Raw genomic sequence first — 27,748 nt, forward strand, 5'->3', positions numbered from 1 at the left:
ATTCCAGCACAGTATTCCTTGTGGGTGGCATTAATACAGCTGACACTTAGAGAGCACCTTCCCTTTCCCCTTCGTCATCTAGTACAGTACTCTTCAAGTAGTTCTGCTGGAGTTCTCCTGTGTGCAGGACCACCTGCCTCAGCATCATCCAGGGAAACTGGAGTCCAGGGCTCCAGGCCCAGAGACCCTGAGAGACAGCACTTGCCGGACAACACCCAGCTGCTACAGATGATGACGCTGAGACCAAAAAAAGGGAAGTAGGAACTTTAAATGGGACGGGTGCAACCAAGCACAATGTAGAGAGAGGAGTCCCAGTCACAGCCCAGGCATTGGATGGGGTCTCCTTGGTGTCAGAGGAAGAGGAGGCTCTCTGAGGAGGGCAGGGAAGCTGAGGGGAGAGTGAAGACTCTGTCCATTTCACAGTCTGACCTGAGCTCTGCTCTGCCCCTCCCTACCCCTGCACCCAAATGTGGATCAAGCTTCAACGAGCTTTCTCCCTGACTTCCCCTCATAGTTGTGAGAAGGTGAAGAGAGGGCACAGGCTTCTGACATCACCATGTAACTCTTGGGTTCCATTTTGGCCTTGTCTAAGGAAAACTTTCTAACTACAGCTAACAGTTGCAGTATGATAGGATTGGAGACATGTGGCTTGGGTTTAAACCCCGGCTCCTTCTCACCCTAGACATGTGACTTTGGACAGATGGAAGCTTCTCTGAGCCCAATTTCTTCATCTGCTAATGGGCTGTAATAAACTACCTGACACTTGGTAACTCTTTCTTCCTCCTCTTCTTTTTCCTTCTCCAAATGGATACCCCAGGTGTCACTTCTCCTAACCCCCAAACTCCCAAAATGGAAAATGATGGGAAGGCTCCCCACTATGCCCTATCTTGTTGACCCCTGGATCCCTAACCAGACACCAGCAGCCATCCCATGAGGAGCTGATCCAGTAGGCTGGTTAGTTGTGAAATCATCAGAATCTCTATTCCTTCCCCCTCACTCTCAGTACCTCTGTGGCTGTTTAAAAAACAAAACAAAACAAAACAAAAAGCACATTTACTTGCCCTGGAGAGGCATAGAGGGGAGTAAATGGAGAATGTGGTGGCTGAAGAAGCCTGGAAGAGGGTGGATGTGGCCAATGCTAATTTTGCAGCTCTTACAAAAAATATTGCCAAGACTTCTAGACAACATCTAGCAATCTCAGGTAACAAACAGAGCAAATGAAGCACCATTATATAGCAGGTCAAAAACATATAATTAATCCCTGTAATGTTACACATGTTTTTTTCTCTTTTTTAGTACACACATATTAATTTGATAAGCCTAATAAATTCATACTGTGTGCTAGATCATTTTTTTAGAGAGAGACAGAGAGAGCATGCAAGTGGGGGAGGGGTGGAGGGAGAGGGAGAGAGAATCCCAAGCAGGTTCCACACCCCACATGGGGCTCCAGCTCACGAACTGTGAGATCATGACCTGAGCCGAAATCAAGAGTCGGACGCTTAACTGACTGAGCCGCCCAGGCGCCCCTCAGATCATTTTTAATTTACTGCAACATCATGCATATAATTATGTTATCTCTTTCCTCTATTCTCCTCCTCCCTTCTTGTACACACACACACACACACACACACACACACACACACACTGGCACCTGGCATTCACAGTAGGAGCAAAGGTAGACACCCTGAGCCAGATGCAGGTGGTGGGCAGAGGTGGTGAGGGGAGTGTGTAATTGTTCTCTGGTTGCTTCTCTTTTCTCAGAGAAATAGCAAGCAAGGTTGCCAGTTGAGAGTAAAGTTTGAAGAGGAGATTTTGAGGTTTGAGAAGAAAGAGTATGAAAGTCTGAACTCTTTTTGAAGTGCGCCTGTGATGAAGACAGATTGTCTCAAACAAACATAGCAGGATCTCTAAAGTCTTTCTCTGCTGTCTCCAGTTGTGGCTGAAGTCCTACCTGGGGAATAACAAATGCTAAGTCCTCGCCCTCCTACCCCTCTCCCCCACCTCTTCCACTGTATTCTAAAGGGACTGGAAGGACTTGGAAAGACAAATCCCAGTAGGATATAGGAGAAGGTAACAGAACTGCTGTTATCAGACCTCTCTTCCCCACCTCCCCTCCACTGGAAGCCAGTGATTTGAATGGAAAATAGAGAGTCAAGTTCTGTGGGGGTTCTCTCTTACCTTCTTGAAAGAGGAGGGGAGGTGGTGCTCTTTCTTACCCTCCACAACCAGTGAGAGCCTACCAGTTGAGATTGAAGGTGACCATATCAAGGGGGCATGGGTATCTATTTCCAAGTTGGATCTCTCAAGGCCTATTTAAGAGGGATGGGTGAAATGTAAGACAGCAACAGGTGGGAAGCCTGCACTCCCACTGCTGGACAGGAGCAGGAAGGACGAGTTTCCCTTGGGCTGAGGGGACTCCTCAGAAGACAGCTGTCTTGAGCCTTTCCTACCAGTGCTCCACCAATGAGAATGGTCTCAGGGCAACATCTGAGAGGAGCAAGGAGCCTCAGAAGAGAGAGGGGAAGAATGTCCCCTTTTCTCCTCCAAGTCCCTTGGGCCCAGGGCTGATGGAGGTGGGGAGCATGGAGGGCATGACATGGAAGTTTTAGAATTGATTAAACTGGGCTGGGATTCCCACTTCTGGGTATAAATCCAAAGGAAATGAAAACAGGGTCCCAAAGGGTCTGCACTCCCGTGTCACTGCAGCATTATCCACGATAGCCAAGATATGAAAACAACCTAAGTGTCCATCAACAGAAGAATGGATAAAGAAGATGGAGTATATGCATACACACAATGGGATATCATTCAACCATGAGAAAGAAGGAAATCCAGCCATTTGTGATAACAGGGATGGGCTTCATTTAGGGCATTATGCTAAGCCAAACAGAAAAGACAAATACTGCATGGTATCACTTATATGTGGAATCTTTAAAAAAGGTCAAACTCCTAGAAACAGAGTAGGAAAGTGGTTGCCAGAGGCTGGGAGGTGGGGAAATAGAGAGAGGTTGGTAAAAAGGTACCAACTTTCAGCTGTAAGATGAAGCAGGTCTGAAGATATGAGGTGAAACATGGTGACTACGGTGGATAACACTGTATAGTATACTTGAAATTTGCTAAGAAAGTAGACCTTAAATGTTCTCACCACCCACTCCACCCCCAAATATAAATATGTGCAATGATAGGTGTGTTAATTAACTAGATGGGAGGAATCCTTTCACAATATAAATGTGTATCAAATCACCACGATGTACACTTTAAATATCTTACAATCTTTTATGTCAATTATGCCTCAATAAAGTTGAAATTTAAAAAAAATACTGGACTGGTTTTGTTTTTTTTAAGTTTATTTATTTTGAGAGAGAGAGAGAGAGAGAGAGCACGCGCTGGGGAGGGGCAGAGAGAGGGAGAGAGAGACTCCCAAGCAGGCTCCACGCTGTCAGCTCACAAACTGTGAGATCATGAACTAAGCCAAAATCATGAGCTAGAAGCTTAACTGATTAAGCCACCCAGGCACCCCTGGACTGGGTTTTTAATACACTCCCCACCCCCACCCCCAACAAAGGACCAAAAACAATGTGATATTCTAAGGGACAGGAAAAGCAGCTTCCACACAGTACTGTGAAGGCAGTATTTGGAGAAAAATAAAATCATGTTTGCTTCTTACTAAATTCAGATGACTTACCAAACTAGCTACAGAGGTAAAACAGGTCATGCCTCAGATTCCACTTGTTAAAATGCTCTTCTGCTCTTTTCTATACTGTAAGATTTAAGCAGGTCTACTGTTTGGCCAGTGCTAATAGAACTCTAGTGTTCTGTCTATTCTAGGCTCCTAACTACTGGAAAAAGACACTTCAGAACAACCAGGAGAAATGTTTCCTCTTGCCTTACATCTGCAGAAAGGCACACACTATTCTGTGCTATAAAGTCAGTACTTACCAACTGGGAAATTGAAAGCAGTCATGAGGGTCACCTTAATTTTCTGCTCAGGAATCTTGTATAAATGTTGTATGTCTTGTATAAATCTTGTATGTGTTTTCTATTATTCTAAAACTGTGCTCAGAATATTTATACAAAGGAGTCTTTTAAGACATCTGAATTTAAGATGTATGACAGTGTTCTGTGAATTGTAGCCCAGCATGCTTGAACGTCTGCAACTCCAATTGCTTGTCTTACCAAAGAACCTGTTTTTGCTTTTGTAATATATAAAACGTGTTTGTTTTCTGAAATATATAAATACGTGTGAGAGTTTTTTGAGACAGAAAATGAACTTAGGAATTTCCTTCTCCCTTTATGTATAAAAGAATAATAAATTCCATGTCCTTGCTTGAGTCCTGCTTCAAATACAGAGCTGTGTAGGTCAGCACATGTGCATGGTTAAAGCATCAGACTCTCCGTCTCTCACAGTGCATCACAGGTCACTCTGGGCAACTGTGAAGTAGCAGGTGTCTGAACAGATGTGTCTGAAACAGATGTGGAACCGCATGTTGAAAGCATTCACATCAACACAATTTGATGAACCTCCTATTTATTGAATGTCTCTCATGGGCCAGCAGACAGGCCACAAAGAGAATAAGATAATTCCTCACAAGGAACCTGAGTTTGTCCTCAGAAGACACCCAATCACCACTCAACAGGACCAGTGTGGTGACAAGTCTGGTGACAAGGCTGTGGGTATATGAGGAGAAAGCGGCCAAGTGCCCGAATAATCACAGCAAGTTTCACCCAGAAGGTTCTACCTGAGTTGGGGCTTGAAGGATGAGTAAGCATCTACCCGGTGGAAAAGGAGAGGGAAGAGCATTAAGAAATGGAGAAAGGGGGTGAGTATTCATTGGAACATGATTAGAAGTTCAGCATGACTGATTTGTAAAGATAACTCTGGAGGGCAAGGAGGAAGGCAAGACTGGAATTAAGGGACCAGACAGGAGGTAATTAACAACATTCATTTAATATATACTGATCAAGTACCTCCCATGTTCCCAGGCACTTTGCTAGGTTGTGTCTAGAGGAAAATAAAGACAAGCCAAGAGAAAACAACAAAACTGGCAATTCGTTAAGTGTCATGGCCAGCAAAGTACAGAGTACAGCTTGGAGCAGCATCTCCCCAGACTTGAGTACCCTGGACTGCAGAAATCCAACTGAAAAATACTGGTGCAAGAAGGTAAAAGAGTAACAGATGTGAAGGACATTTAGGAGGCAGACCATCTGGCAGATGCTATTGGGACCCCACATACCTCCTTCACTCTTCCCATGCACTGTACAGCTTGCCATTGCAAGCACCTCTGAGTCTTTGCCCGAAGACATTTGTGTCTGGCTTGCACAAAAGACAGGCCAAGAAGTACCAGGGAGTTAGCGTCCCTAGGAGTGGTCCTCAACCAATGCCAAATGGAAGGTGACGGATGGACACCCCAGGTTTGCTTGCCCCTTGGGTGGGACAACTCTAGAGAAGTGCCTTACAGAGAACCCAGATGGACTAGTCCCAACTGGCCAGAGTGCTGACCTGCTCATCGCACCTTGTGCTGGCTTCCCTCCCCTCTCCTCCCTGTCTCACTTCCCATTTTCCTACCAGGACTTCCTGGAATCACCTCCCAAATAAACTACTTGTTATTGAATCTTTGTCTCAAAGTCCACTTTTGGAGAACTCAACCTGAAACACACAGAAAAAACTTAGTGAAAGATTAGATGATGAAAATGAAGACTCAAATATGGGGTCATGAGACTTCTAGCTTGGGGAGATACTGACTTCTATCAACTGAGATAAAGGACAGAAAGAGGGACAGAGTCAGGGGGGACAGGATGAATTTGGAAAGACAAGCTTCAGGTGCTCAAGGGACATGTTACCTCAAAATTCCTGGAGTACAAGGTTAAAACTCTTGACTTTGGAAAAAATGAAAAGAAACTGGACTACATAAGAGGAGAAACCACGAGAAATGATGTCACATCTCTCTAAAGGGTAACTACAGTATCTTCCTTTGACCCAAGAGAATACAAAGCCCTGGCTGTCTTTTCCAGCCGGTTTCTGTATTCTAGTTTCTCATAGTTGGAGGGACTCACTCCTTTAAAACCATACATAACTCCCCACCAGCAGCCAGCAATAGCAGCTGTAGAATCACTGTCTCCACCATGGAAAAAGGCTCGATGGGCAAGCTCCTTCCAGGAGTCTCCTGCAGCCAGGATGGCATCATAAGCAATCATGGGGGCATCGTGTCCACTGCTGCCACCCCAGCCAGAGTAGCTCACGGAGGTATAGAACTGATCCCTCTCCTTCACATCAAAGGGCTTGGGGAAGGTAGGGGCTGATTTGCCATCCAAAATCCCTCTAAGTTTTAGGTATTTTTCCCATTGGTCTTGGAAGTAGGACCTGTAGGAAGGAAAAATTCTACAGTCAATTGAAAAAATAAATTTAAAAACCATAAGGAAAGGTAGCAGATAAATGTATGAATAGAGAAAATTCCAAGATGACTTCAACTTCTTGTACTAATATCAAAATTGTATTAAATAATCAAAATGAGGGATGCCTGGGTGGCTCAGTCAATTAAGGGTCTGACTCTTGGTTTTGGCTCAGGTCATGATCTCATTGTTCCGTGAGTTCAGGCTCCACACTGGGCTCTGCACTAATGGTGTAGAGCCTACTTGGGATTCTCTCTTTCCCTCTCTCTCTCTCAAAAGAAATAACCTTTTTAAGAAATGCTTTAAAAAATCAAAGGAGGGGCACTTGGATGGCTCAGTCAGTTGAGCCTTGATTTTGGCTCAGGTCATAATCTCATGGTTTGTGAGATTGAGTCCCACATCAAGATTCTCTCTCCTCTCTCTCTCCCCTCCCCCCACTCTCTCTCTCTCTCTCTCTCGGTCTCAAAATACATAAATAAACATTTTAAAAAAATAAAAATGAGCTCTAAGTGGCATTCATTCAATAAATTTTTGCCAAGGATTAATATAAACAAGGCATTGATAGCTGTTGCTGAATAAAGAAGATATATAGCAAGGTAAAGGTGAGAAATAAAGGTCTATTTTTCCTGAATTGAGAATAATGTCAAGTGTCACCTTTCAAGGGTGGAACTTACTTATTTTACTTTATTTTCTTAAGAAATCTTGTATATATTTAAAGTATACAACATGATGATTTAATATACTGATACACAGTGAAAAGAGTGAAAAGACTATAGTCAAGCTAATTAACACATCATTTCCTTACATACTTCTATTGTGTTTTTTTTTTTTTAAGATAGAACTTTGGAACATCATGACCATTAAGTGATTTCAGCAGAAAGTTTCTGGATATTTTTATTCTAAGAAAGGTGATGTGACATGAACTCACAAAAAAGGGAAATTGTGGCTTACCCCTTATTAATTAGCTGGTGAAAAAAGCCTATCTCTTGGGCACTCTAACCAAAGATTTCAAAATATTGCGTGTCAAGACAACACTGAATAAACAAGTTCCAGGAAATAAGCAGGGAAGTTCATAGCAGTATAGGATAGCCAAAAAACTATAGAAAGGTGGAATACAAAATAGGATCCCTAGACAACAGGGAAGCACCACAGGTGTAACTACTCATTGAGGTCTTCACCTGGCTACTTGGTGGCAACCACTGCTGGCACTGAACTTGAAATCCTTAGCAGGTGGGCTGGAGTTGGGGGTGCTGAACCCAGCAGACAGCAAAACTAGATGGTGAGAACCACGATGGTGCTTTGATCTATGAATTCTAGGCACACGTGTGCATGCCTGTGCACACACAGATGCAATCATTTTCTAGCAGGTGCGGGCGCCTACCAACTCACCAGTGTTGAAGATTCTTCTCCAAAAAGTAGCCTGATTGGATAATGTACTTTTTAGCTTCTGGTAGCACCTCCATCATTTCTTTTCCCCACTGCCTGGGAGGCTTGTTGTTCACAGCATAGGCTGTAAAAAGAGCAGAAACAAGAGCTCCCAGGTAGCCTGTAGGGTGGTGATGGGTCATCCTGCCACTCTCGATGCTCACCTGGATCAGCGTGTCCAGCTGTCCGTGGTGGGGGAACCTGAGACCGATGCACATAGCACGCATGGCAGCCCCGCAGCCGCCTTCGTGCTTGTTAAAGGGAATCCTCCAGCCATTGGCCTTGTCTGGCTCCAGTAGCATGGCATTCTGCACTGAAGCACCCCCTGAGAAGAGTTAGGTAGAGCAGAGGGTCAGTGTAACCAAAGCAAAGGCCCTGGCAGGAAGACAGAACCAAGATCAGTCTCTAAGTTTCTTTGATGGAAAGGGAAAGCCAAAAAAGTATGATGATGAACGCTCCCAAACTCCAAACCCCAAGCCAACACTGTTCCTTACTCTCCGTACAACCCTTAGTATGATTATTAGGAAAGAATCAGATTCATATAGAGAGTCTTGGAGTCTTTATCAGTTATTACTGAGACATCACAATAACTCAAAAAGGTAGGTTTAACATATTATTCTCTTGTTTAAATTAATAAGCAAAGGGATCGCCTAGGTGGCTCAGTCGGTTAAGCATCTAATTCTTGATTTCAGCTCAGGCCATGATCTCACGGTTCGTTACATTGAGCCCTGTGTCGGGCTCTGCTCTGCCAGCATGGAGCCTACTTGGGATTCTCTCTCTCTCTCTCTCTCTCTCTCTCTCTGCTCCTCCCAGCTTGCACATGTACATGTGCTCTCTTTCTCTCTCTCTCAAAATAAATTAATATTTAAAAAAAATGAATAAGCTGAGGCTCAGAGCTTGATTAGGAACCTTGCTCAAAATCACATAACCAGCTAATCAGTGGCCCCATCAAAACCATCAGACTCCAAGCCCAAGCCTTTAAAGAACCCAATGAGAACCTGAGGATTAGAGATCCTGAATGTCAGAAAGAGGCTGTGGATTCTAGAGTGAGGAGCACCAGGCCTCGGAAAAGGAGCAATGGGCCCAGAGCAACAATGAGCCTTTGGATGCCCTATGTGTTTTGTAATCCTTTTTTTCTTTTTAAACTTAATATATCTTTCCATATCAGTAAATATTTATCTGCATTATTTTAAAAGGCTGTGAATGTGTCACTACAGATAAATAAATTAAAGAACATCTGGGTTGTTTCTATCTTTGTCACAACTACAAAATATAACTGTCTCCTTGATGTTTACATCTCAATCAACATTTTAAATTTTTTTTTTTTAACGTTTATTTATTTTTGAGACAGAGAGAGACAGAGCATGAATGGGGGAGGGGCAGAGAGAGAGGGAGACACAGAATCGGAAGCAGGCTCCAGGCTCCGAGCCATCAGCCCAGAGCCCTACGCGGGGCTCGAACTCACGGACCGTGAGATCGTGACCTGGCTGAAGTCGGACGCTCAACCGACTGAGCCACCCAGGTGCCCCTCAATCAACATTTTAAATGACTGCCTTGGGGCTGCTTTATTCTCCACTGCCAGGACCTCCAGCGGCTGCACTCACCTGGTGCTCGGCCATCCATGTCTCCCATGCAGTCTTGGTAATGCTTAGCAAGTAGGGAATACAGGTGAGCCAAATCCAAGATTTTCCCAGCTTCCACAAGAGCTTCTGCCGTGGCCAGGTGCATTACTGTGTCATCGCTGACTCTCCACCTCTCCACATCTATGGTGTCCAACCCACCAAGCTGGGCCAGCTGCTGGTGAATCTTTTCTCCATCCCGAAGAAACTCCCACTTCCCATTGAAGTACCCTAAGGCATCTCCAGCTGCGCTCAGCACCATGGCAGCCACATACCTCTCCATCAGTCCCTCACACATGATGAGGCGGTGTCTGGGGGAATATGAAGATATACAGAGGATGGGGAAAAAGAATTGGAAAAAATAATGGGCCCCTCTACATTGTATTGAGCACTTACTAATTGTAGGCATTGTATTAAGTGCATCTCATGTAATACAACTGCTCTATGAGGAATGTATTAGACCCATTTTATACGTGAGTAAATTGAGGATCATCAAGATAACACAGTATCAGAAACGTTATGTGCCTTGTCTTAGGTCACAAAGCTAATAGGTAGCAGGACTGGGATTCCAGCTTAGGTCCATCTGACTCCACAGCCAACAATTTTAACTGATTCCATCTTTGCCTCTCTTTGAGTGGCAAGCCCATTAAATTCTGCAAGTCGAACCAAGCTTGTCATTTTCTTTTTAGTTGGGATTTGGCCTTGGAAGTGCATCCCTCCTTTATTAAATAATGGTACTTTCCACTGGCATCACAATGCACAGTTTGCAAAGCACCTACATATTCTCTACCTCAGTAGTAGGCAGGGATTAGTGTATATATTTCACAGATAAGAAAACTGAGGCTCAGAGATGGTAAATTGACACAACCAGTGAATGGAGGCACTGAGACCCGAATCTTCTGGTTCCAGGCCACTCTGCCTCAACACAGATCTACTTACCTTGGGCAACCTTTTTGTGCCTCAGCCTCCACATCTCTAAAATGGTGACAAAAATAGTAACAACCTCACCAGTTTATTGTGAGAAGTAAATAAATTTTTGTAAAGCACCTACAACAGTGTTTACCACATAGTAAGCACCATTTTTATTATTCGTATGCAACCAGGGGAAAAGATTTTTCTGTTATTCAACTAGAATACTTTCTCCCCACCACGTTCCTTTCAACAGCAATATTTTAATTTTGTCTTCCTGCTAAATGATTTGACTTAAACAGTCTTGGGATCTCAGATTCCCTCCATGGATCTAATCCCTGGTGAAGTGCTGGTTTCCCTGTAGTTGCATTTCCAATTTCTGGTTGTATCGTATCGCCTGCAGCATTCATGTTCAAAGCCCTTCACCATCTGCCCCTACTCTATCCACCTACTTTACTCGCATAGGCCAGGCACTTTTAAACGTTCCTAGCTGCAGTTGGGCTTGCTAACTTCCCCCTCAGTTCAAGCTCTTTCCTGGAACCCACCACGCCCTTCCTCCCCTCCACTTACCTAAAACCTTTTACTCAGGGTTATGTTCAAGTCCTAGGACTTCCAGGAGTCCCCTTTCAGTTGCACTGCTGTGGGCCAGGGAATGCAGGCTGGCAAGCACCTGGAGAAGAGTAAATAATGAAGATGGGTTGAGCATACCAAAACCGAGTTATGGATCTTGCTGAGTTTCTCGACTCACAAAGGGTATTTATAAAATGTTATTTACATATTTTATTATTTATAAACGATGCCTAGGAACTGGAGTTCAGGCTCCTGGATCTGGCTCTGCCAAGAATCAGGTGCATCACTCTGGACAAACCACCCACTCTGGACCTCAACTTTCCCATCAGTAAATAGGAGAGTGGAGGGTCCCATCTTGTGCTGAGACCTTCAGAGACTAAGCTTAGTTGGCTTTTGAGGACCAAATTTGAATGCCCGGTATGCTCTCAGCTTCTTTTCTGCAATTCCTTCTAGCTCCACCCGAATGTGTGTTTTTGTGCGTTGCAAGCTGGGGGGCGGGGGGATCGATGACCATCTCTTTCCTTGGAAATGTTAACATGTACATGTACATGTTAACATTTACATGTCACACTCCTGCTTTCAGAACACAGTTATTCCTTAAACTCTTCTGCCATTTACATTCTTCGCCCCCAAACTATAAATTCGAATAAATTCAAAACTACGGTCTGTGCACATCTTCTTCCTGGCAGTCTTCCCCTTTTTGATTTCGTTTTATTTACTTACTTTGGTGGGGAGGAGGGTGGGAAACGCCCAGGCAGGGGGGCGGGGTGGGCACCTGCTCACCGCCGGAAAGGCGAGCGCTCTTGGAACGCTGGGCTGGACTTGCGGGTCCTCGTCCCCGAGGACGAGTTGGAGGACCCAGGGCAGGCAGGCCCGGGCACTGCCAGGAGGAGGGCGCCGGCTGAGGTGCTGGAGGATGGCGGGGAGGAGTACCTGACCGCCGAGTACTGAAACGCGCGCGGGACCAGGGAGGGGCCGAGCGCCGAAAGTTCAGGGTACGCGGAGGGCCTGGCTGCATCCGGTGTGTGGTGACTCACGGCCCACCCCGAGCGGAGCGCCCAGCTCAAGGGCGGAGCCGCGCAGCCGCGCTAGGGAACCGCGCGCAGGTTCAACAGACCGTGGACAACTGCTCCTCGCCTTCCCGGCAGCGCTGTGGTCTTCTGCGCCCGAAAAGGGGCAACGGGACCTGCGTCACTGGCTACCTGGGCTGGGGACAGGGCTGGGTAGAGCCTGGCATTTCGGAATGTCAGGGCTCAGGGAGCCAGACTCTCAATCCGAGTGTCCATAACTCACCTGTAGCCCCTTAATGACGCTTCGGCCTTTCCTCTGACCAGCTCTTCTGGGTTCTGGTGAGCCAGTGTGTGACCAAGTACTGGGGAAAGGGTACGGAGTGCAAGGCTTTTGTCGGGGTTCTGAGCCCATCCCATAAAACAGGAAAATAATAGCATCTACTTCTTATGGTGGTTGTAAGGATTAATTTTATTTTTATATTTTTTATAATTTTTTAGATTTTTTTTTTTTGAGAAAGCGCAACAGGGGGAAGGGCAGAGAGAAAGGGGACAGCGGATCCCAAGCAGTCTCTGAGCAGTGGGCTGTGGGGTTTGAACTCATGAACCCAACTGTGAGATCATGACCCGAGCCAAAGTCAGATAGATGCTCAAGGTACTGAGCGACGCAGGTGCCCCAGGATTAAGTTAATGTAAATTCATCATTTATTTGGTAGTTTAGAAGTTTTGAATCCTGATAGTAAATAAAAGCAAATAAAAACTAACAGTATTTTTGTTTGAATAAATTAATGCCACTTTTGAAAAGAATTAGAATCACCATATGTATGAAGTCTATACACCAAAATTTTAATTTGCTATGTCTTTAATTTTCTATGCTGTATCTTTCTGGCTATAACTACCCAGACTAAGTCTGAGAGTTTTTGTTTTTGTTTTCAACTGAGATACAATTTATGTGTAGTGAAATGCACTTATTTGGTGTGCTGTTCAATGAGTTTATATTTATAACCATAATCAAGATAGAAAATATTTTCATTACTCCAGAGAGTCCCCTTGTGCCCTTTTCCAGTCAAACCCCCACCTCTACCTCCACCGTTAGCCAAAGTGACTTTTTGATCCTTTACAAAAATCAACTCACTCAACCTCTGAAGATGTAGTCAGAGAAAGTTTCCTAGTGAGGGACATTTTTAATAAGCATCCCTATCAAACATAACTATTTCAGTTTAAGATGTCTGTTCATAAATATTCTGCATATTACACAGTGCTCTTTCCGTTAAATCCATGAAAAAGTGTGTCTTTGGCTTGAATATAAATAATAACTGGTGGTGTTCTTAGCCATTAGTTTCCTTTTACTTTATGATGCCTGTGGACCTTGCTATCACTTAGATAGACTACTGACTCATTCATGCTACTGAATGGCTGCAGGTGGAGGTTTGTGCAGGACCTCTGAGGCATAGTGTTGTCATCCTTCACCACCCTGTTGTTACAAATCTCCATACTTTATTAGCTCCATCCCTGCTGAAATTACTTTTTTTTTTTTTTTACTGTGGTTGATTTATGTAGTGCCTTCTTTAGCATCCCAGTGCATTAGGCCAGCTAGTATCTGTGCCTTACTTGGGAAGAACAACAATACTGAAACCTCTTCTTCCTTTTTTAAAAAACCTTTTATTTAAATCTAAGTTAGTTAGCATATAATGTAGTAATGGTTTCAGGAGGAGAATTTAGTGATTCATCACTGACGTATAACACCCAGTACTCATCCTAACAATTGCCCTTCTTAATACCTGTCACCCATTTAGCCCACCACCCCACCCAACACCCCTCCAGCAATCCTCAGTTTGTTCTCTGTAAGAGTCTTTTAAGGTTTGCCTTCCTGTTTTTTATTTTATTTTTCCTTTCCTTATCCTATATTCATCTATTTTGTCTCTTAAATTCCACATATGAGTGGGATCATACGGTATTTATCTTTCTCTGACTGACTTATTTCGCTTAGCATAATACACTCTAGTTCCATTCACGTTGTTGCAAATGGCAAGATTTCATTCTTTTTGATCACCAAGTAATATTCCACTGTGTGTGTATGTATACATATACATGTGTATAGACATGTGTAGGTATATATCTATCTATCTATAGATAGGTAGATAGATATATACCACATCTTCTTTATCCATTTGTCATTCGATGGACTTTTGGGCTCTTTCCATAATTTGGCTGTTGTTGATAGTGCTGCTATAAACATTGCCCCTTTGAATCAGCATTTTTATATCCTTTGGATAAATACCTACCAGTGCAATTGCTGGGTCTTAGGGTAGCTCTATTTTTAATTTTTTGAGGAGCCTCCATACTGTTTTCCAGAGTGGTTGTACTAGTTTGCATTCCCGCTAGCAGTGCAAAAGGGTTCCCCTTTGTCCACATCCTTGCCAACATCTGTTGTGTCCTTGGTTGTTAATTTTAGCCATTCTGACAGGTGTGAGATTGTATCTTACTGTGCCCTGATGATGAGTGATGTTGAGCATATTTTCATGTGAAACGTCTTCCTTTTGACAAACCTTAAAGGCTGATCTAGATGACCTAAAATTTCCTGGAGGTTATGCCCTATTACAATAGGTAGATGACTTGCTTCTCTGATCCTTGCTCAAGCCTCTTCACAGGTGGACAGCATCCATTTGTTAAAGCTTTTGGCCTTAAAGGGACATAAAGTCTCCAAGAAGAAATTGTCGTTTGTTCAAACTCAGGTTTGATATATAGGGCACCTGATTTTGGAATAAGGACTACATTTAGATCCAAATAGGCTTCATGTCATCTTGAACTTAACCAAAAACCAAAAAGCAAATACCAACAATGAGATTTTTGGAGCTAGTTAGCGACTGACTGTAGAAATTGTCCAGACTTCTCTCTTGTGGCCCATCCCTATAAGTTTTACTAAAATCTATAAACCTGACCGTATTATTTAAGAAGACTAAGATGACTTAAAGTCTTAGGAAAGCTTAATAAATCCCTCTTCCCTTGGACATCCCAATTATCAACTTCTCTTCTATGTTAAAAGGAAGGGAATGCTCTTATGGTACTCACCCAAAAACATGGGGCCCACCGTTGACCCAAACAGTATTATAGCCAACAGCTAGACCCTATGGTACAAGGGTACCTCTCCTTGTCTCAGCCATTTCTGCCACAGTCCTTTCAGTCAAGGCCACTGAAGAAATAATCATGAGATTCCTCCCCTACAACTATTCTTGTACTCCACGTGGTAGAAGCTTTCTAAATTCTCACCATACTCAACACCTTTCATCTAGTCACCTTGCCTCCTGTAAAATCTTTTTGCTAACCACTTCTCCCAAGATTCTTCCTCACCGTAATAACCTTAACCCTGCTATTTCATCTCCCTTCTTCCACTGACGAAACCTGTCACGACTGCTTAATACCGACAAATCGCCTTCTGACCCCCACAGTGACCTACAAGAAACTGCTCTGAATAATGCTAACCTTTCACGGTTTACTGATGCTTCTTTTTAAAAGGTGAAAATGATACACATTGTGCTAGCTATACAACTGCAACTCCTTTTGAAGTTATTTGGGTAGCACCATTGCCTTTGGCTACCTCAGCCAAGCAGGCTGAATTGTACTCTAACTGAGGCCTACATTTAGCCAAGGGCAAACTGCAAATATTTATACTGACAGTAGATATGCCTTTGGAGTGGCTCATGACTTTGGACTGCTACAGAAACAGTGAGGCTTATTATGTGCCATACAATTATTAGATGCTATACTTTTACTAGCTGCTTTCACTGTCATTCAGGTCCCTGGGCATTCCAAACCACCTTGCTGATGTTTCCACCAAGAACACTGCTCTAGGGGCTCCTGAGTGTCAGTTGGTTAAGCGTCTGACTTTGGCTCAGGTCATGATCTTGCAGTTTGTGAGCTCAAGCCCCACATTACGTGCTCTGCTGTCAGCACAGAGCCTGCTTCAGATCCTCTGTCTCCCTCTCTGACTCTCTCCCACTCACACACTCTCTGTCTCTCAAAAATAAACATTAAATACATACATACATACATACATACATACATACATACATACATAAAAGAACACTGCTCTCAAAAGAATCAACAACCAAGCCTCTGTCATGGTCCAAAAGGATGTTCCCCCAATGATAATCTAGAAAAAATGGCTAGAGAGGCTCAACAATTGTCCCCAGAAATGCAAAAACAAAATTAGAAATCTAATAACTTTTGGTTCAATAAAAAGAGAAGTTTGGTTTGGCCCAAATAGAAACCCAGTCCTACCAGAGGCCTTAAAATTCCCATTTCTGACTACTGTACATGCTTTGAATCATTGGTCCACTGATAAAATTATAACTTTTATGAACCCATACTGGTGGGAAAATACCTATAGAGCTGCAAAAAGTGCTTATTTTGCTTGCTCCACCTGCCCCAGATACAACCTAGAGAAATACAAAATACACCTGCTGCTGGAAACTTTAAATTCCCCAATGGGCCATTCGAGGTTTGGCAAATGGATGTCATTCAGCTTTTTCCACCTCAGGGATAAAATTATGTTTTAGGTCATGGTTTGTATGTTTTCTCACTGGACATATGTTTTCTCTCCTTTTAGGCAAGTTACTTCCCCTTCTGTGGCTAAAATCCTATTAGAAAAGATTATGTCTAGCTGGGGAACCCCCCTCGAACTGCATAGTGACTGGGTAACTCACTTCATTGGTCAAATGCATCAGAAGGTCTGTGCTACTTGGACACTTGTACAACACTTTGTGCTTACCACCCTCAATCCTCACATCTAGTTAAATGTACCAATAGCATCATTAAGACTCAGTTGGCAAAAATTGTAGAGACTCCTCAAAAACCCTGTGGCCAAAGGCAATGCCATCAGTCCTTCTAAGTCTTAGGTCCACACCTTCTGGAACTCATACACTTGCACCCTTTTTGATAATCACAGGGCACCCAATGCACCTGGCTCCTGTGTCCTTTGATATACCGCTGATTAAAGGAAGATCTACTTCAATAGTATAAAGACCTAATTGCTTTTGTTGAGAATAACCATGCTTTAGTAGAACCATCTTTCCATAGTACACTCCCAGGAGGTGAATACCTCAAGCATTACTCCTTATAACCCAGAGGTTTTTTCTCTTGGAAAAGACAGACTAGACTCTCTTCAACTTCATTGCAACAACCCCTAGCAGGGGCTGTTTACAAACCCCAATTCTGCCAAACTCTAAGGAATAACCCTTGGATCCATGTGTCACATCTAAAGAACACACCAAACCCCAACTGGGCCTGTACATCAACTGGTGACCTGAAAGTAAAGATTTCCAGGAGTTGAAGCAGATGGCAGCTGAAGGAGACAGCTTTCCTAAGATAACCAGCCAAGGCCTATAAACCTTATTTCCCTTGCTCATTTTCACCCTTTCTTCAATCTCTCTTTCATTGTATGCATTTGCCAATCCCATGTAAAAGGGGGAAACTGCTCCAATTGTTAGATTTGCCATCAGAAAACACATTATAGCAGTGACTCCTTAGTTCAACCTGTAATGAATTTTGCTGAAATCCCAGATGCCACTGTATGCCCAATTGTTCCACAGGTCCCTTTTATAAAGTTAGAATACTAAATCCATATACCCATGTTCCTTACCTCAATTTAACCCAACCCTGCAGTGGGAGAATGAGATCCATTAAAAAAATATATAAAAGATACTGCACAGCATTCAGCATAAATCAGACTATTTTTGGCTTGCTTTCAAACCCATGTATTAGGGTGGTCTTTCAATATGTAATAATAACACTTTCAATATGTAATAATAATGGTAACACTCCATTACCAACCAAAGGGTCCATAAATACTAATACTTGTGAGAGAGCCCTATGTACTCCACTTGGCTACTCCTCATATGAGGAGGTTTTGGCAATGGCCCCTATACTTGGGCAGCTCACTGTCATGATGGCTGGAGGATCAAAGGACCATATGCTCTTCCTGTATTTACTGTTCTGTTTTCTCTTCATAACAAACCAGAACCTACCACTGGTCTACCCCACTAAGCCTCCACAGCCATCTTAAACAGGAATTTCCAGAAAGCATTCAGGACTTTGGGTTTGCTAGAGGAAAAGACTTTCTCCCGTGAACCAGAGTAAGTACCAATGAACACATGACCAGAAATCTGTCCCTGATATTGGGAGAGTTAACCAACCATAGCCAAGACAATAGGGGCCCAAACACAGTCACGTGACTCGCTGCCTAAAGTAGTTTTGGATAATTGAATGGCCCTCAATCATCTACGTGCTGAACAAGGAAAGGTTTGAATAGGCAAGACCACCTGTTGCACATGGATAAATTCTTCTAGGGAAGTAGATGCCCAACTGCATAAAACTAGGGAATAAGCACATTGGCTATAATAAATTTCATGTAATGATCCATGGTCCTTTGGCTTCTGGTTACCTTCAGGTTGGGGTTCCCAGTTTAGAACCATCTCACAAACTGGATTTGTCACATTGCTTTTAATTCTGTTTTGTATAATCATTTTTAAGCTTTGTACCCATTACCTGTCAAACCTTTGTAGAAGCAACATACCAAATAGGGTGATGCTACTCACCCTCAACTCAACACTTCAAGATGATCTCCAATGGTTATTTATGACCCTGATAAGATATAAACTTTAGATGGGAAATGCCTGAGAGTTCTTCCCCCTACCTTTCCTTGTTACTCAAATGTGACCTCAATGTTTTCTCCAACCTGTGCACTTTCCCTCTGACATGGGACATGACAACCAGGAAAGGCCCTTCCCGGTACCAAGGGACAAAATCACTAAATGCAGAAAAACTGACTCTTGATCAGTGATGCTTTCAAGGAAATGTCTTGAACAAAAGGGGGAAATGTGAAGATGAATAAAAGAAAGCCTCGTTCAAAATGGAGTCAGGCCACCCTGAAGAGGAAAGCTCGTATGCATATACCATGCATTACAGTTTATTTTATATACAGCTTCCTTTACTACCCCAACTAGAGGGATGAAGATTTTCTTCTTGCCCAGCAACAACCCAGCCAGTGAGAAACTGCCACATCTCAACCATTGAGAAGTAGCCACAACCCTGAACTCTGGCTCTCCTCTAATAAACTTTCATTCAAAACCACCCCTCCCAACTTTCTCCATTCCTCTATAAAAGCAAGCCCCTCTCATTTGTTCTCTGGATCTTGACTATGTTTTACCAGAGTTTGCATGTCCCAAATTGCAATTCCTCTATTCCTGCATAAACTCATTTTGCTGGTAAAATAACTGGCTATTTTATTTTTAAGGTTGACAACACCTACTGACATTTTTTCTTCTTGGTCAAACATTGGAAAATGTTTCTCATCAAGGACATCAAGGACATGGTCAGGAAAACCAAAAGAACAATCTGTCAGTTGGCTCCAAATAACTGCAATAACCATTACACTCTTCTATACCCCCCCCAACATTCCCCATACTCACCAGGCTTAAATAATAAAGACACTTATTATCTTACATAACAAAATGTCTACACATATCTAGATTATCTTAATATATATATATATATATATATATCACAAATCCCCAGGGTTAATTATTTGTTATCAAGTATCCAGTTCCTTTCATCTCTCTGCCCCACTAGTCTCACTGTGTTAGCTTTGTCCCCAAGCTGACATCTCTGACAGATATAAAGTCCAATTACAATAACAGACAATGTCCAATGGGAAAAGACAGTATGTCTTCTTTTAAGGATGAAGAAACTGTTAAGAAAGCCTCCTCCTGTGCTCCCCTCCAAGACTAAACCAATCACTGTTAGATTATGAGGGTTTTTTTGATCAAGGATAAAACATCTTCCCTGAGAGATGGATACTTATACAAAAATCAAGATTTTGTTCATAAAGGAAAGAGTGAATGCTAATCTGCCAAGAACTAATATTTATCTGGCATTTTACTAGTGCTAGACATTAGTGTAGATACTGGAAGACAGAGACATTGAAGATTTAGTTCCCCACCCCCAGTTTTATTGAGGAAGACATATTGCAAGTATCTTCATTAGTCACCAATTCAGTATTATTTGCCATTTTGAGGCTTTTGCTGAGAAACAAACTTGAGGGACTCAAACCTAATCTCTGAGATGTTTCATCTGTAAGGTGGAAATAATGGTACTTTTCTTAAAGAGTTGTTAACAATGTCCAGGAGTGATCTTTATATATCCTACAGACATTAAAGACTAACTGTTACCAGGTATATGCTATGACATAGGACCCTCTCTCATGGAGTGAACCCAGCCATGTGATCTCATTTTAGGCTGCTGACTCATGATATTTTTAAAATTTTTTTTAATACAATGTTTACACTTTTTAATGATAAAAGTAATGCATACTTTCAGCAGAAATGTTGGGAAAGCTTCTAAAAATCTTTCCAAAAGAAATACCCACACTTGTTCATGAAGATAAGTGTTCCTGAATGTTCTTTGCAGAATTGTTTCTAATAGCTGAAAATTGGAAATAACCTCAATATCTGTTTACAGGGAAGTAAGTTTGTGTTACCTTTTCCTAAATCATGGCATAATTATGGAACTGTTTAAAACCATGAGGCAGATATTTAAATCAGTAGACTTTGGGTAAATAATCAAGCTCACATGGAAAGAGCTTAGAGATATTTTGTTAAGTAAAACTATCAAATTTGAGAATGAAGAATATATATGGTCTTATGTAAAAAAAAAAAAAAAGAAGAGCTGTGTGTGTGTGTGTGTGTGTGTGTGTATAAAATGACTGAAAGGATACACATCAAGTTGTTAATAATGATTATGATTACCTCTCAAGAGGATAATGGGAGAGTTTGCCAGGAGAAGTTTAAGGGGAAACTTTTAATCTTTCACAATTAGAATTTTTAAATATTATACGTGTAAAGAAATTTTGGAAAACACAGAAAAAACATAATCACTCACATTTCATCACTCATACTGTATATACTTAAAATCTTTATTTTTTTCACATGTGTTTGAAAAAAATGTGGATCCTTTTGTATATACAATTTTTTATCCTATTTTTAACCACTAAGCTTTACATTGTAAGCATTTCTGTCATTAGTGATAGTATTTTTAGCATAATTGATTCCAAATGCTCAGATAAGGTAATGCCTCTAGCATAAACTCCCTTTCATATTGACACAAAGAAAATGAGGCCCTGAAGTTCAGTTGCTCTCCAACCGCAGTATTGTCAAAACTGGTTCATTTGAAGGGAAACAGAAGGACAGATAACTGAAAAACAGGTTATTAAACAAGTCTTTGCCACTTCATGTCTTCATTGTGTAATACCACACCTAGTTAAAGCATGAGAGCTGAAAAAAAAAAAAAAGAGAGATTGAGAGAGCGCTAACAGGAAATGGTTAATAGGCAGGGCCCCTTGAACTCTTGCAGACGCAAAATAACTAAAAGATTCAAAGGTAAACATACCACAGAATAGGATTTCAATATACATTTGTTAAAATGAATTAAAGTTGGGGGAGGGGGGATGAAGTAAAGGCTTTTTAGAAGAAACCAGAAAAAAGCTAGTACAGGAGACATTGGAAGCCCAAAGCAGCTGTCCACATATCAATTCAATTCAGAAGACTTGGTGAACATATTCACTTGGGCTAGGCAATAATACCCAGATATTCAGTCAAACATTTTTCTAGATGTTTCTGTGAAAGTATTTTTTAGATGAGATGAGCATTGAAATCAGTAGATACTGAGTAAAGCCGATGATATTCCATGACAGAATCGGGCCTGACCAATTCAGTATGGAGGCCTTAATAGAAAAAAGACTGACCTCCAGCAAGGAAGTAGGAAGTCTGACAGCAGACTGTCTTCTGACTTGATAAAGGAAGTTTTCAACTTTTAATGTTTGTGGGCCAGGCTCCCATGCTTCTAGGGAAGCTGTACTTTAACATTTACCAAGTCAAATTGATTCGGCAAAACCTCAAAGCATGGGCTCTATTTCTGCCCAGGGTACACATTGTACATCTGCTTCATTGAAGAAAATAACCAAAGAGGTGCATTCTGAGCATAAAAGATAAGAAAAAGTAAGAAATTTCCCTGTTCCCACACGATTAAAGTCAGCCCCTTGCATATACTAGAAAATTAAGACAAGGCCTACAACTTACTGAAATGTTCTTCATCTAATTATTTGTAACTTTTTGTGTGAATAAATGTATATAACCCTACACCAAATGTTCCCTTACTGGAGCACTCTCTTCTTTGTGAAGACTGTGTATCTCAGGCAGCTGTCCTAACTTGAGCTTGAATAAAACTCTCTTCCTTTTTCTTTTTTAGAAATTCTAAAAGGTTCATTCATTTTGTGTCCATAGACTCGAGCTGCAGCATCTGCTCTTTCCTGGGTCCCCAGAGATTTGCACTTGCCAGCCTTCACAATCAGGTGGGTCACTTCCTCAGAATAAATCTCTTTCTCTCCATACATATACATATTGACTCTGTGTCTTTGGAGAACCCTTACTTATACAGCACATAAAATGTGTCAGGTGCTTTGCCAGGTGCTCCCCAAAGTTACAGAGGTAAGGCAAAAATCATGCTACTAGAGGAGACTTGGTAAAGTATAATGACATTAGGCCATGAGGACTGTGACAAGGGGGAATGTTCAAGATACAAGGTCAGCAGATATGAGAGAGACATTACCATCTTAGAGTGTTCAGAGAAGGCGTCCAGAAAAAATAACACCTGGGCTGATTTTTGAAGCATAATTAAGAAGACAATTTAAAATTGCCAGAAGCCCAGTGATAACCCAAACAGCCAGCACGCGGGAGAAGCAAAAAAAAAAAAAAAAAAAAAAGGAGGAGAAGGAAAAGAAAGAGGAGAAGGAGAAGTAGTAGTAGTGAAAGTGAAGATGCAGGTTTAGGTTGGCATATTCTCCCGAGCTGAGGCACAGTTGCTCATCCCCAGAGCAACTAGCTAAATATGCCTCTGCAGTATGATGAAAATGCCAACAAAATATTTGTGGAAATATGTGGAAATTGTGGCGATAATGAGTGGAAGTATGACATACCACGGCCAGGAATCACCTATGTGAATTCTTTCTAAATGAGCCCAGTTAACTACATGTAGAAAATGGATCCAGAGAAAAGTAACAGGCAACAACAGAAAGGATGCTAAACTGGGTAACTCAGAGAAAAAAAGCAATGGAAAGCCGAGGTTTTGTTTCACACAGGCTGAGTGGTTTTGAGGAGCTTGGTAATGATGCTCTATTGCCCTGAAGTGTTTCTGTTTATTTGTTTCGGGCTTATAATGAACACAAATGCTCCCCACTTCTGTGGATGACTGAATGAGAGAAAATCATCTTAAATTAAAGCAGGAGATAGTTTGGTTGTGTTTAGGGAAGTTTTTTTTTTTTTTTTTTTTTTTTTTTTCTGACTAAACTGGTAAGGGCTTCCTTCAAAGGACATTGCAGCATGTTACTGCGTGATCCTTTGAGAAAAGAAGAGACAAGTACTGTGTCCAGGAGAATCGAGGCTTCTGTGCCTGAGGGTAGGGACCTGCTCTGGAATCCTGGCCAGTCCAGGATTTGGGGGAATTAAGAGTCACTACAGCCGTTGGCTGCCCCTCCCCCTACCCACACTGTCCACCAGACCTGTTAACAAATTTACAAAAGCCACTCTTTTCAGTTTTCTATTTTATTTTCCTTGTCTCCTGAGAAACATAGAAAGGAGCCAATCACCAGGCAGGAGAAAGAGAAACTAGAAATGATCTTGGTGCTTTCACAACGGGACTGTATAGTGCCGTGAAAGCAAGCTTCAATGAATTAAAGGTCATGTGAATTAAAGATTTTAACAGTAGGGTGTTATTTACTGTTTAAGCCCTCTATGCTACTTATGCACCCCTAAAATGGAGTAATCAACCTCCTTTACTTTCCTCCTTCTTCCCCCTTCTTCTTCCTCTTCCTCCTTCTCCTCTCCTTCCCTTCCTCCCCCTTCTCCCCTTTCTTCCTTGAATATTTTTCTGAAAAGTGAAGTAATAGTTGCCATTTGTTTCTTATTGACAATGTAATATAAACTGAAGGGGAAAACCAAAAGGCCAAAACAAAAGGTCACAGTGTCCAGATTTCAAAAAGGCAGTTGGGGAGTAGTAGTTGAACTCTATTCATAAAATTAAAGAGAAATCGCATGGCTTGATTAGAAAGGGGAATTTATCTCTCAGCAGGTCTTCCCAGAAACAGCACCATTTAAAGCACACCTTGCATAGATATTTAGCTGCTGTTTGAATATGAGAAGGAATTTGAGGAATTGAAGCCTCTGCAGAAGAGCAAGTACCCACCATAAAGGCAGAATTTGATGAAGAGCTTTTAAAACATTTTTTTAAATGTTTGTTCATTTTTGAGAGAGAGACGGAGAAACAGAGATAGGGCGCAAGCAGAGGAGGGGCAGAGAGAGGAAGACACAGAATCCGAAGCAGGCTCCAGGCTCTGAGCTGTCAGCACAGAGCCCAACAGGGGGCTCAAACCCACAAACTGTGAGATCATGACCTGAGCCGAAGTCAGACACTTAACTGACTGAGTCACCCAGACACTTAACTGACTGAGCCACCAAGGTGCCCCCAGTGAAGAGCTTTAACAGTGCTCTCAGACTAAATCCCTTCAGCTTTGGACTGATTTCTCTGGTGGCCACGGGAGGAGGTTGAGGGACTCTCTAGTGGCCTGACACCACTAGGAAACCTGCCTAAACCGGCTGCCATTGTGAAGTCATTGGTTTCACTCTTTAGATTCTCTACCCCAGGCTTCACCGTAGGAGTGGCTACTTTCCATTTCCTGGAGGCTGTATTTTTACTCACTGAGAGCCAGCCCAGTGAGCAGTCAAGTCTGTTAGGAGTACCAGAGGCCCATTGCAAACCCTAGGAGGGGATCGTGGGGATCCAGCTGGCCAGCTGAGCTTCTGTCCCTGTGGGAGGGAAATCCCAACAGGGTTGGGAGAAGCAGAGAGGCTGATGACCATCTGGTAGAAAGTGAACCAAAGGTTTCAAAATCTACTGGTGGATGGGTCTCCCAATCCAAGGGTAAGAAATCATGACTTACAGAAGTGAACCACTGCTCTGGAGGAGGTATGGGACTCCTATTCTGCAGGCCCCTATTCAGCTGATTGCTCTGGTCCTTTTCTCTGCTATCTCTTGCTTCTTTTGCTTAGGGCCCCTCTACCTTGTTCTTATTTCTCCCATTCTGTTCCTTTTTGCATCCCTATTGCTTGACACAGTTCCAGGTTCACAGTACAAACTCCATACATTTGAGGGGAATTGGCTTGACATGCCAAAGGAGTGGTACATACATTAGAAGCAAAGAGAAAGGAAAGAGCAGATGGGGATTAGAAGAATCAATGACAACTTCTTGAGGAAAAGGCATTTGGTCTGGTCCTTTCAGGAAGGAAGATGTTTGGATGGGCAGAGAGACAGGGAAAGGCACCTAGAAAGTTAAGGAACAGTCAAGGTTTTCAGGCAGAGAGAATGTAATGCCAAACGCAGGCAGAAGAGGAGCAGTGGGCATTGGGGATAGAGCCCTTAATTTAGACAAGGTTTAACTCTGAATTTCCACTGTTCTTTTCATTTTAAGAATTCCAGTGATTTCCATTTCAGAGAACCAGAAAGAGTGTGACAGCATTCAGAGAGGAAGAGATGACCACTCTTACACTGATAACGTTTCTACCAGCTTTAGCAGACTATGGCACCACTTGGGAGGACCATGGTCTTAAAGCCTAGATCTTGCCACCCCATGCTGGGTGCAGGTTATAAACAACTTTGAATGAAGCAGGGGAAGGAGCCAGAGGAGCATTTCAGCCCCTCCACTGAAAGGCTGAAGGTCACTGCAACTGTAAAGTGGAAGTTGTTAACATCCTTCCTCATCATTATTCGAAATATGCAGCTGAGGCTCAGACCAAGACACAGATGAATGAAAATGCTCACCAAGCTTTTTTTTTTTTTTTTTTTTAACAGAGAAGATGAAAATGCAGTGGGCCCCTGTCATATAAAGTCTTACCGGCATGCTTTGTAGAACTTGAATATTCTGAGAGCAGTCAGCCACTGAACCCTGGCACAAACTTATCACTGGTGTGGAGCAAGGTGCCTCTGCCTCCCCCATTTCTTACCCACACTCTCTTTGCTCTTTCTGGCTGCTTTCAGAGAGATGGTGCCTTTGCCAATAGACAAGAAGTAGAAGAGGCAATGTTTATTAAATAGAAGCTGCTGCCTCTCCTGCCACGCCAACTCTATAATACATCTGTTTCTACTGCCACGTTTCTACCTCTACAGAAACATAGCCAAGATGGGAGGGACATGAAACCCCCCTACCTTGGGCTGATATTGTCTTGATGTAAGAAGGCAATATTGATTAAAACACCAGTATTTCAAATTGTCTCTTTATTTGGCACCCTGAAGTTTTTTAATGTCATCATAGTGACATTAAAGTTGAGTCAGAGGTGACCTTTTCTTCTCTAACAGGGAGAAAGACAAGGTCCTTCTCACCGCAGGTAAGTTTTATGAAAGAGTCCATAAAGAAACTGAAAACCTGGAAATGGATTGTCTTAAAATTACCAGTGCCTGCATACCCTTTGAAAACCTGCAGGCAACTTTGGGGGTAGAGGTATCTCAGTTTGAAGACCCTCCCTTCAACCCAAACAGCTCCATCTCCCAGCAGAGAGGCACTAACGCTGTGGATGCTACCAGGAGAGATACTATACAAGTGGACCTATCAGATCACATTGTATTAGCTGCTACTCACTCGTGTGCATAAGACTTGTCTCAAAGGCAGTCAGCAATTTTCTGAGGCTAGGGCATTAGCTGAGCATTGGGACACATTCCCCCAGGTGAGGTCCAGGCCTGGGGAGAGCCTGAGCACAGTCATGAAGTGGAAGAGACTTTATTCTTTCCTTCTCTTCCCTCATGATGATTGTCACTCCTCCCCACCCTGCGGACACCCAGAGGGTGTCATCCTTCCATATCAGCTTTTAGTATGAAGGGATTTCAGTGCCTTCCTTAACACTGAAAAATATTAGGATAGATGGCAGCTTAAACTGTGATTTTTTTTCCAGGAAAGTTTACTTTCTAATAGCCTGAAGTCAATATTTCAGACATTTCTATACCATATTCACAAGGCTTACCATATTCATGTATCATATTTACTGTCTTTTTTTTCCCTCTAAATTGACTCACATTTCTACAAATTTAGATAGAAAACTATTGTATCTCTACCATATCCCTGCACTGGCAGTGCAGAGCCTGCTTGGAATTCTCTCTCTTTGCTTTTCCCCTGCTCGCTCCCCCCCCAAAAAAAAGAAAGAAAGAAAGAAAGAAAAGAAAAGAAAAGAAAGAGTATCCCTCCTGCCTTACCCTAGATTCTGCAGAAAGCAAAGCTGGAAAAAAAGGCCTAGTTTATTGGGAATGTAGTCCAGTGGTATAGGACAGGGGGATTGAGACAAGAAAGAAAGAAAAGCCAGTACAAGGGTGCTTTACCACGTTGGCTTTTGCTGCAGGCAACTGGTACTCAACCCCACTGGGACCTTCTGGAGAACCTCGTGAAATGTCTCCTAGAACTCTCCATCTGGAAACTGTCAGCTTCCAACCCCCTCTGGTCAAGAAGTAGCCCCACGGGCACTAACTACCCCCAAATTCCCAGGCTGCACATGTTCAAGCACAAAACTCCCCATGCCAAAGCAACAGGGAAGCTCCAGGGGCAGAAGCAAACTGTGAAATGTACAAAACAGGTCGGCTGCACCAGCATGAGTCAGCTGTTTACCTACAGAATGCTCCAGAATTCTATACAGGGGTAGAAGGCTGATTGAAACAGAAGGGGTGGGTGGGTACTAAAAC

The 27,748-nt window shown here is 42.6% G+C and overlaps 1 protein-coding gene across 1 annotated transcript; it reads right to left on the reverse strand.

Annotated features, from left to right (window-relative positions):
* Window positions 1-4,511: 4,511 nt before the first annotated feature.
* On the reverse strand, window positions 4,512-11,003 carry ADPRH (ADP-ribosylarginine hydrolase). The gene is made up of 4 exons (XM_047099460.1): window positions 10,914-11,003; window positions 9,420-9,745; window positions 7,780-8,140; window positions 4,512-6,361 (listed from the first exon to the last, which is right to left on the reverse strand). The coding sequence occupies exons 2-4, from the start codon at window positions 9,730-9,732 to the stop codon at window positions 5,947-5,949; spliced, it is 1,089 nt and encodes a 362-aa protein (XP_046955416.1). The 5' UTR covers window positions 9,733-9,745; window positions 10,914-11,003; the 3' UTR covers window positions 4,512-5,946.
* Window positions 11,004-27,748: the final 16,745 nt, after the last annotated feature.

Source organism: Lynx rufus, unplaced genomic scaffold (genome assembly GCF_022079265.1).
Source record: "Lynx rufus isolate CCGP_SWC_20201006 ecotype Redwood Valley unplaced genomic scaffold, mLynRuf1.p SCAF_5, whole genome shotgun sequence".
NCBI classification, from domain to species: domain Eukaryota; kingdom Metazoa; phylum Chordata; class Mammalia; order Carnivora; family Felidae; genus Lynx; species Lynx rufus.